Here is a 10,626-nt window from a genome sequence, read left to right as displayed (position 1 = left end):
TATGGTTATCTGGGAAATTATTTCTGTTTTGAATTTTTCTAGAGCCTGATTGATCTGTTTGGTTACTTCCTGTGCTTTGAGTTCAGGGTGTCCTGGTGGTTCACTATCGGCCTTTTAATCCTCACTTGCCTTACTGTTTGCCATTGGTAAACTGGAAGTCTGTCCTTGTGTCTTGCTTAAGTGTTTTCTCATTTTTATTTTTGTTGTCGGACTGTCCTTGGTTTAATCTCTGGATTATCACCCAAATCTTCCTGATATAATTGCGCCCTAGCTTCTGTGTCTCTAATGACCCACAGACATTCTCATCTTTATAACATCAGAGAAAACAGCTCATCAAATCAACCACAATGCATTATCCCAACTGATACAATCAGCAACATATTAAGATCAAGCACAACTTTGACACTGACCACTGGTGGTAGTCACTAGTCTATCACCCTTAAATCATTTGAATTAAATTGAAATCAAGAAGCAGTCCAGAACATGTCTGCAGTGAACAAGATTTCAATATAGTGTATTTACCATTTAATGGCTCAGACAGAGCAAGGATGCAAGACCCCTGATCTCAGTTAGCCGATGGCTGAACCCCATGATGCTGACTGACCTCGGGCTGCAAGGCCCAGATTGAGTTCCCCAACCTTCTGAATGGTTGAACTCCACAATGTTCTATTACAGGTTTCCCACGCCCTTTCTTTAAAGATGTTCAAAGTTGGGAACTCAGAAAAATACCCTTGATGACCACCTCTGCCTCTGCAGAGTGGGTCCAAAGACTGGCACAGTCAGGAGGTCTGAAAGTGCGGGGGGGGGCTTATGGGGGTTCAGGGGCGCCCATGCGGCTACCTTCCTGGCACTGGAGCAATGGCAGCTGGGTTGGGAGCAGGTGTTCTATTTTTGTTTTTTTGAGACAGGGTTTCGCTATGTAGTTCAGGCTGTCCTTGAACTCGTGGCAATCTTCCTACCTCAGACTCCAAAGTGCTGGGATCACAGGAGTGCTTCTTTGTATTACTTAACTCTGATCTTATTCAAACACATAAGTGTACCTCTGTCCTCCAAAGTAGCATTTAAGTTCCTCAGAACTGGGATGACTGAACCTTACTCCACTGGAGTCTCAGAGCACCTGGCACAGGTTTCACTACCTGCCTGCAGCCCGCACCCTCAGTCCTGAAAACAAGCATGTTCTGACTGTGTTTTTGTTCTCCCCCTTGCAGGCCATTATGTACACGACATCTGTATCTATGGAAACGGAGACTTAAAGTGGCTGATCAATTCACCCAGCCTGTTTGCTAACAAGTTTGAGCTCAATACTTACCCCCTAACTGTGGAGTGTCTGGAGCTGAGGCTCCGGGAGAGAACCCTGAACCAGAGCGAAACTGCCATCCAGCCCAGCTGGTACTTTTGATCTAGGGAGACTGCAGTCGGGAGGAAGGGCCGGCTTGGAGGGAGGTTTCAAGACCATGGTGATGGCTTCAGGATCTGGTGACATAATTAGACTCAAAATACCCACTGGAAACTGTGAAGGGAGCGGATACCAACAGGATAGCTGCGTAGTGTGATCCTGGCACTTTGGCCCATTTCTGATGCCCACCTCTGTGTTAGGCTGTTGTGCTGATCAGTGAGGAGGGGAAATGTCACCAGGTCATCGCACACAATGTTCCTCATAGAAAGAGACCTGAGAGAAGGGCAGATGACCCTGTGTGGGAAAGTAAGGCTTGAGTTCCTCTGGGTCAGGAGCCTTTGAGGACACAGCAGGGGCCAATTTCCCTCCCACAGGGCAGATGTGGTTCCCAAGTCCAGCACTCACACAGCCCATGGCTGGGAAGCTGTGTGTGCAGGGGAAACTACTGAGATGGGAGGTGCTGCCTGCTGCTACGAGGAAAGGACCCTAGTGATGCAAAACTGTTCTCTACCGAATTTGACAGAGCTGTGATTCTCTTCCGCACTTTCCATCGAGAAAGCTGAGAGAAATCCCCACAAGGATGAAGGTGTCCTGCCAGCCTGCAGAGCCTCCCCCGCCCCCCACATGCATCAGGGTGATCAGATTGTGACATCAGGCAGAGGAGATGATGGGTTATTACCTGTTGAGAGCTAAATCAGATTATTCAGAAGGGAGCGGCAGGGACAAGTCAGGCTCCTCCAGCCTGCTGCATTCTAGCTGTTCCGCTGGCTTCCTCTTCCTCGTTTCATTCAAACCTTGGGACAGTCTCCCAGGGCTCTCATGATCATCCCCATTTTGCCGATGCAGCCACTGAGGCGGGGAGAGATTAACCTGCGTCAGGGTACTAATTCTCTGCCCTAGAATTGGGATTCTCTCGCTGGTCTTCTCAGTTCATTTCCTGAGGTGGAGTGTGAGAGAAGGTGAAATAAAGCCATATTTAATATACCAGTGAAGGTAGATCTTTAAGAATGGTCTCAGTGTTAAAATCGAGAAAAAGCCCCATCACCTCAGAAAAATGTGAAGTCTACCTTAGTACTCCTCTAGTCCCAAGTTCCTATTTATTTATTCTAAGGAAAAGCACATAGCATAATGGATGATACATTCAATTAACACAATTTTATTTTTTCTATAATTGTACCTGTTGAATGTTAATCATATCTAAAGGGAATGACTTTGATAAGAAATGTTTTTTCCTGCTATGGAAGAAAGTGGAATGGGCTAGGGTAGGGAAGGGTTGAAGGGCAAGAGAATGCACCCCAGGTTAGGGGTGGAGTCTAACAGTTGTCTCTTCAACTAACTGAATGGAAAAGAAGTTTTTTACACTGGCTCTTTCTTCTGTAGCTTGCAAAATTTTTCTGGAGCAGAAGATGTTTACATGTCTGTCGGTCATCTCTGTGTGTCTTAAATCCTTGCCCTGAAACTACTGTATCCATCTTTGTTTTTAGTGATGTTGTGTTCCCCCTCTCCTTGGAAATAAATTAATATGTTGTTTTTCAACTTTTGGGGAATAGTGTGTGTGTTTGTTTGATGGATGGTTAAAATCTACCAAAGAACACGTTCAGCACAGCAGTTCTATCATTATGAAAAGAGGGAAAGCAGGGCTGGGAGTGGGGCACGGATTCCCCGGCCTGGCCCACAGAAAGCAGTGCATCCATACTTATGTAACTGTCTCAAACACCCATTCACTGAAAAATAATCAAACTCCCTTCACAGGGAGTTTGGGAAATAACTTTCTCACAGTCCAGCTGGGTTTGGGGGCTGAGGAAGGAAGACTGCTGAAGTCAAGAGCCATCTCCAACCATCAATGCAGGCTGACCTTCACCACTTGGCTGAAGGGGCATCTGTCACATCTCTGCACTACAGAGTGACCCTTTCTCATTTCTGTACATCAGTCTTTGGAAGGAAGTCGCCATTAGTACAGTTACCACTTATGGTGTGGAAAATTATGCTCTACCTCTTTCAGGGTGGAGAATTATACAAATCAGATCTCAGTCCCCTCAGAGAGACACTGGCCCAAGATTTCTCAGTTAATTCCACAAAGGAAAGGGTGTTGTCTGTTCCTTCCAGAGCTTTTTAAGGGTTAAATCTATCTAAGACCATCTGGAAGTGCAAGTCGCTGGCATTTGAGTTGTAACTCAAGACTTTGGTCATAAGTTTAAAATTCTGGTCATAACCCAAATTGTTCGTATGTCAGGCCAGTTGTAACTCAAGGGTCCACTGTCCTTAAGCACCTCCTGCCTGCCAGACACTGAGTTGACTGCTGAAAATGATCAAAGCCTCCTGCATAGATGACACTACAAATGTCTCAGCAACTTTCAGGTTTCTATTTTGTTTTCTAGCCACGGGATGTGAAGGATTCTGATGAAACTATCATCAATATTTATTACTGGTTCTGTACCTGAAGCCAGTCAAACATGATGTCTTCAAGTTGCCATTAATTTTTTTTTTTAAAGAGAAAGAGAAGAGTGGCAGATCCTTTACAGTCTAATTGGGTGGAAAGAAAAATGACAAAATGTATCACCAAAGGAAAATTTTAGGCAGTGATTAAGAGCTGTGAAGAAAATGAGGGGGCAACACAGGTGAGCGGATGTGGGCAGGGATTTCTCTAGCTGAGGCTGGAAAGGAAGGAAGGCTATCTGCAGAGAATGTTTTTCTTTAATGTTATACTTGTTTCTTTGAGGTACTGAGACCTGAATTCAGGACCTCGCACATGCCAGGCAAGCACTCTTTCTCCTAGCTACATCCTGAGTCCCACTTTCCCCGGTATACCAGAGCATATTAGCTTCTACAAAATACTGAGGTTTGTTATGTCATTTTCATACATAAATACAACACCTTTTGTTCCTACTCGTGCCCCTCCTTACACCTCCTCTCATGTAGTCTCCCTTATTCTCCAGTAAGAGTCTCCGTTATACTTTCCCCTCCACTCCCCTTCTCTGCCCTCCTGCTTTCTCTCTCTTCCACATATGCATGCAATGCTTATATTTCAGAGTCTGGCTTACTCTGCTAAACATAGTGATCTCCTGTCCCATCCATTTCTTGCAAAGGCCACAGTGCTGTTCTTCGTGGCTGCTACATACTCCACCATGTGTGCCGCATCTTCTTTACCCAGTCGTGCCCTGATAAGTGCCTGGGCTGGTTCCTTGTCTTGACCCTTGTGAATTCTGCCACAGTAAACATGGTCATGGAGGTTATGGTAGTTCTGTTTGTTTTCTGAGCCACCTCAGAGGACTTACGTTGAGACTGTATCACCATCCTCAGGTGATCTCAAACACTACAGCTACAGATTAGGAATCACCTTTATCAGTGCATTTTTTTTTTTTTTTGCCTTAGTAAAAATTCAGCCATTCAAGGGCTCCTTGGAGAAAAACCTGGTTCTTGAGCTTGGGCAGAGAAAACAGGAAGTAAGACTGGAATAAGTTGCCCTGGAAGTGGGAGAGAACATACCAAGAGGCACAGGGGTCACCTTGAGAGGCTCCTACCAGATAAATGTAGGTCACTTTGAGCATCAAAATAAGTAGCAACAAGGTGCTGCTGCCTGCCTCACAAGCACAGGGTCCTGAGTTCGATCCCTGGAACCCCCCCAAAATTAAATTGCAACCAATTTTAATCCAGTTACTAAGATTATGAATATATACATGCATAGGTACATATAAACGTATGTTTACACAATTGCTAAATAAAATTTATAATAGGTCATTGACTTGGGCTGAGCTCCTGCTCCAGGTTCCAAAAGACCAAATATTTAAAAACCAGCCTCATTAAGTAAACCACAATTCTTTACTCAGGGGCCCAGCAAACTTTCTGTGAAGGATCAGAGAGTAAATGTTTTAGGTTTTGTGGGTCACATGGCTTCTGTAACAGTTATTCCCTTCTGCTTTAGAGCTGTGGACAATATGTGAACATGGCTGTGTCCTAATAAAACTTTATTGATACCCTGAAGCTATAGAGTGTGGGCCCCAGGTCCAAATAGTCCTTCCTCTCCACTGTAAGTCTAAGCATGTGGAGGTGGAACAGTTGGATTACGAGCATGGTGGGGATACCGTGACTCCACCCACTCCCTGAGGCCAAGTGGTGGGCCAAGAGAATCACTTGAAAAAAAACAAGAGTTTGAACAAAAGAAGACATGTCCACTCCTCCAGTTAGATCTTTGCGTAAGAAGCAAATATCTGGGCTCTGCACTCAGCCAGGCACACAAGGAAGAGAGCTGGAGAAAGATGGCAGAACAGAGGGAAGGTCAGAGTAGAGAGAGAGAAGCACGACTGTTTGGTGTGACAAAGACATGTGAGATTTACCAGGCCCTGGGGGGACATAGTGGAAGGAAACTGGACTTGGTTTGTTCTGTCCTGATTTTGCCAGAGGGCTTAATAGCCAGGCTAGAGGATTACTCAGTCGGTTGGGGGAGAGTTTGAGCTCCCAGGTCAGAGACCTTGGACAGCAGGCCGGCTGCTAGGCTCTCCAAGGAATGGGGGAGGGGGGGAGGAATCAAGGGAAGGAGGGAGGGAGAGAGACACGAAGAAGAATGGAGCCAGTCACAATAAGTACCCATAGCCAGTTGGTGTGGGAAAGTGAATCAGCTGTAACCAACAGCCAGAGCATTACAGTACGTATCTGTTCCTTAGAAGACAGAAGGCAGGAATGTCTCAGAGTGAAGCCTCATGCCCGCTTCCCTAACAGCACCCATTCAGAGGTCGGCTAGGGTCAGGTGGAGTCAAAGAACAGACTGTGCCTCCCACCACCTCCCACTTCTTCAGTCCAGGAACTCAGTGAGGGGCAGAGAAAGGAAGCATTCAATCGGAATTACCGGTGGACATGGCGGCACAGGCCTGTAATCTCAGTGTTTAGGAAGGCTGAGGCCGAAGGGTCTCAGGTTCAAGCCCTAGGCAACTTGTTCACTAACCGAGACCCAGTCTCAAAATTGAAAAAATCAAAAAAGGGCTGCAGATGTAATGTAGTTTAGTGCAAAGGCCCTGGGTTCAATCCTTACTATCACTACCTACTACTACTAATGATAACGATAATAGTAACAATGACAGCAACAAATTGGAATGAGATTGGAGTTTTAAAGCAGCTGGTCTTTTAATTATTCATATTTTGGAAGTTATAGAATCTACTCAAATTCCTATTAAGTAATCTGTCATAGAGAAGAAGAGGAAGATACAGAGCAATACATTTGTGGCCAAAACTGCTAGAGGGAAAGAGTGTTTTTCTTGAGTTGAAACTGCTTTAAAATCCAGCAATAGCTTCCCAATCTGGAGACCATTTCATGAGCACTTTTGGCCAAACATGCCAGAGTCACAAAACCTCTCCCCGCTCCCAACTGTACAAGTGTCTGGTTCCTAGGAATATGTAAGTCAATGAAGTTGTTGCTGTCATCAGTATCATAGAAGGATCAGGATGAAAAACAACAGAGATAACAAATGTGACTACAAATGAAGAGGATAAGTAGTATGTATCAGGGGGCAAATTACCAAAATCCTAAAAAACTAATATTCCATATGTGACTCAGTAGTCACCAAGATGTATTCATCTTCGCTACAGCTCATTAAAGAAGACCAAAAACACAGCACATTGTAGAAAAACTTCTGACAATGAAAAGAGTTGGTCCAAAAATGAAGGCTGAAAAATCCTTGCATGAAAGTGCTTGTTTAAAAATACGTGGGTGTTAAAGAAGTGTGCAGTAAGATGTGTGATAACCAACACAAGCTTACCATATGTAAAGCCAACACTTTGAACAGCTCTATGGTCAGTCACGTGCTGGTGTAAATACAAGTGAATTACATACTCAGGGGGGTACATTTTCTCAGAAAGAACCGAGATGATGCCATGTGCAGGCCCCAGCTCCCCTCGAGGACTGTGACTGCTGTGCCTGCAAACATGGATCAATAAAAACATAAAACACAGTAAAAGAGGTGGTCCATAAAGAAATATATTTCAGGTATTCAAAAAATTCGCACGAGGATACATGAATCCACCAGCAAAGGGAATCATTTGAAAATGTGCAAACAATCGAAATGGTCCATTTGTATGAGGAATGTATGGATATTGAAATTTAGTCCTCAGTTCTCCATAATTCACAGCAGTTTACATGGAGATTCTGCCTTCTCCACAATCCATGGCAGACTGTGCGGTGATTTTTCGCCTAAAGTTGCCAGGAACCCTTTCCAACTAAATGGATGAGGGAGGGGAGCGAGCCAGCCCCGTTGTTATTCATTAGAAGAATCTGCCGAGAGCCCCGTGGTGCCAGGCGCTAGGCTGAGTACTTGAGATAAAAACCAACCCTTAAGACTCAGCCCTGCCTAATGGAACGCTCTACCCTGCCAGGACAGACAACTGGAAGGATCCTCCCACTTCAAGGGGTGGGAGCGATAAGCAGGACAGACAGGGCGGGAGGAGCCCAGGTGGGAGGACTGAGGAGGCTTCTGCCAGGGTGTAACTTGGCACAGTCATGACTAATTCACTGACTCAACAACAGAAATGAGAAATGGGAACTAACCTTTCACCCATCTTCTCCCCAGGGAGAGCCAGGTCACAGAAAAGGAGGGCACGTCGTATGAAAGAAAGAGGAGAGCGCGCAGAGCATAGCGCACCAGTGTCACAGGCGGTGCTCGACCAGCAGTGAACCAGTGCGACTCAAAGAGTAGTCAAATCTAGACTTTTAGAGAAGTGAAATGTTTCAGATTTCCTTTTTAACTCTTACAGGATTCCCTCCCTCCACCCCCACCCCAAGGCGTCAGAAACAAAAATGGAGTTTTGGAGAAGTCACCTTTGCATCATTCTGTTCAGGTCACCGTCACAGTGCTGTGTGGTACAAGGCACCAGTGTGCCAAGGCGGGGCTGCTGGTGAAGAGCAGGCCCTTTGCCCGTCACAGACCTGTGGTGACAAATGCAGGAGAGGTGCAAATGTGGCCACGGGCATGAGCCACGTTTGGACTAGATCAGTGCCTTTCCTGCGAGATCGAGAAATTGTCACAGCTCTTTTGTCACTGAAGCAGCCACATTCCCTGTGGACATGTAAGGACCATCAGCAGAGATTTTCGATGCTTGCATGTTCTTCTGAGCCATATCCATCCCTAAGAATGTTTACTGGATTTCCATAAAGAAGCCGTCATCGAGTTTAAAATTGCTGTGATGGAATTATTATTTTATAAGTAAAACATTTACTAGTACATTTTATAGATATGTATATATATATTATAATAACATTTATCATAGGGAATTTATACCTGTACACAATGTACCTTGCTTTTTATCCCATTCCCCCCTCCCTTTGACCCCTCGTCTCATTTAGAAAAGCTTTGTTTCCATTTTTCCTTCTATTCTTTTTTCTCTTATCTCTTCTTTCCTTTCCCCATCACCCCTCCCTTATTCTTCCTCATTTGAACATTTTCTTCCAATTTCCCAATATCTGTTATATATTTTAGTCCTTATTTCCACTTTCAGTTTCTCACACCAGAGAAACAATGTGGTTATTTATATGTGTGTCCAATTTATTTCACTTAAAAGAGTATGGTGTCTCAAGGTACATCCATTTAGCTAGAAATGTCTAAGTTTATCTTCTTTAAGGCCAAGTAATACTCCATTGTATTAAAAAAAACCCTCATATCTTTCTTTATTCATCAGTTGATGGACATTTGGACCGCTTACAAGATTTAGCTACTACAAACTGCGGCTATAAAGTGTGAATATATCACTGTGGTATGTTGCTTTTAATCTTTTGGGAAGATACTAAGAAGAGGGATAGCTGAGTCAAATGGGACCTCTAGTCCTAGTTTTTTGAGAAATCTCCATGCTGATTTCCACAGTGCCTGCACCAGTCTACACTCCCACCAGCAGTGGAGCAGGGTTCCTTTCTCCCCACACCCCTGCCAGCTTTTATTGTTCATTTCTTGATAGCAGCCATTCTTTCTGGGGTGAGGCAGAATCTCAGCATTGTTTTAATTTGCATCTCTCAAATGACCAGTGATGTTGAACATTTTTTCATATATTTATTTGCCATTTCTACTTCTTCATCTGAGAAGTGTCTATTCATTTCAGATGGCCATTTTTGGATTGGGTCTTTAAATTTGGGAGGGGTCTGATTTTTTTAAGTTCTTTCTATATTCTAGATATTCCTTTGTCTGAGGTACAGCTGGAATAATTTTCTTCCCACTCTGTGGGTTGTCTCTTCACTCTGTTGGTGGTTTCTCTTGCTGTGCAAAAGCTTTTTGGTAAGATGAGATCCCAGTTGTTGATTCTTTGTGATATTTCCTGTGTGATTGGGGTTTTGTTCATAAAGTCTTTGCCTACACCAATGTCTTCAAGAGTTCTACCTATTTTATCTTCCAGCAGATTATGTTTCTGTTTTAATATTTAGATCTTTGATCCATTTTGAATTTAGTTTACTGTATGGTAAAAGTTATGGGTCTAGTTTTAATCTTTGGCAAGTGGAAAGCCAACTTTTCCAGCACTATTAAAGAGGCTATCTTTCTTCCAGTGAAGGTTTTTGGCCCCTTTGTCAAAGATAAGGTAGCTGAGTGTGTCTGCAGTTGTTTCTGCATCTTCTAATCTATCCTATTGATCCTCAGATCTGTTTCTTTTTTGCCAGTACCATGCTGTTTTATCATAGTAGATTTGTAGTATAATTTCAGGTCAGGGATTGTGATACGCCCTGCCTTGCCTTTGTTGCCCAGAATTGCCTTTGCTATTCTATGTCTCTTCTGGTTCCAGATGAATTTTGGGATTGTTTTCTTTAATTCTGTGAAATACTGGAATTTCAATTGGGATTGAATTAAATCTGTATAACAATTTTGGAAGTATGGCCATTTTCACTTTATTGGTTCTTCCCATCCCAGAACAAGGGATATCTTTCCATTTTCTGATATCCTCTTCAATCTCTTTTTCAGAGTGTTGTAGTTCTCAATTTAGAGGTCTTTTACTTCATTAGATTGATTCCTAGGCACTTCATTTATTTGGATGCTATTATGAAAGATGTTTCCCTAATTTCTCCACAAGTCTCTTATTTGTGTACAGGAAGGCTGACTTTTGAGTGTTGACTTTGTATCCTGCTATGTTATTGAATTTGCTTATTAAATCTAGAAATCTTTTGGTGGAGTTTTTGGGGTCTTCTATCTATAGTAGTATGTTATCCACAAATAATGACCATTTAGCTTCTTCCTTTCCTATCCTTATTCCTTTATTTCTTTCTCTTG

General features: G+C 43.5%; 1 protein-coding gene across 2 annotated transcripts in view; it reads left to right on the top strand.

Moving 5' to 3' along the window:
- Gcnt2 (glucosaminyl (N-acetyl) transferase 2 (I blood group)) overlaps positions 1-2,927 on the top strand; it is a 52,221-nt gene extending 49,294 nt beyond the window's left edge. For both annotated transcript variants that reach the window (XM_010622845.3, XM_010622844.3), the window contains exon 3: positions 1,209-2,927. In XM_010622845.3, the coding sequence (XP_010621147.1) occupies positions 1,209-1,399 (191 nt within the window). In that variant the 3' untranslated portion in view covers positions 1,400-2,927. The remainder of the gene's footprint in view (positions 1-1,208) is intronic.
- The last annotated feature ends 7,699 nt before the right edge of the window (positions 2,928-10,626 follow it).

This window comes from Fukomys damarensis, unplaced genomic scaffold, assembly GCF_012274545.1.
Source record: "Fukomys damarensis isolate Sample0158 unplaced genomic scaffold, DMR_v1.0_HiC HiC_scaffold_10, whole genome shotgun sequence".
NCBI classification, from domain to species: Eukaryota; Metazoa; Chordata; class Mammalia; order Rodentia; family Bathyergidae; genus Fukomys; species Fukomys damarensis.
This window is presented reverse-complemented; position numbering and strand designations above follow the sequence as displayed.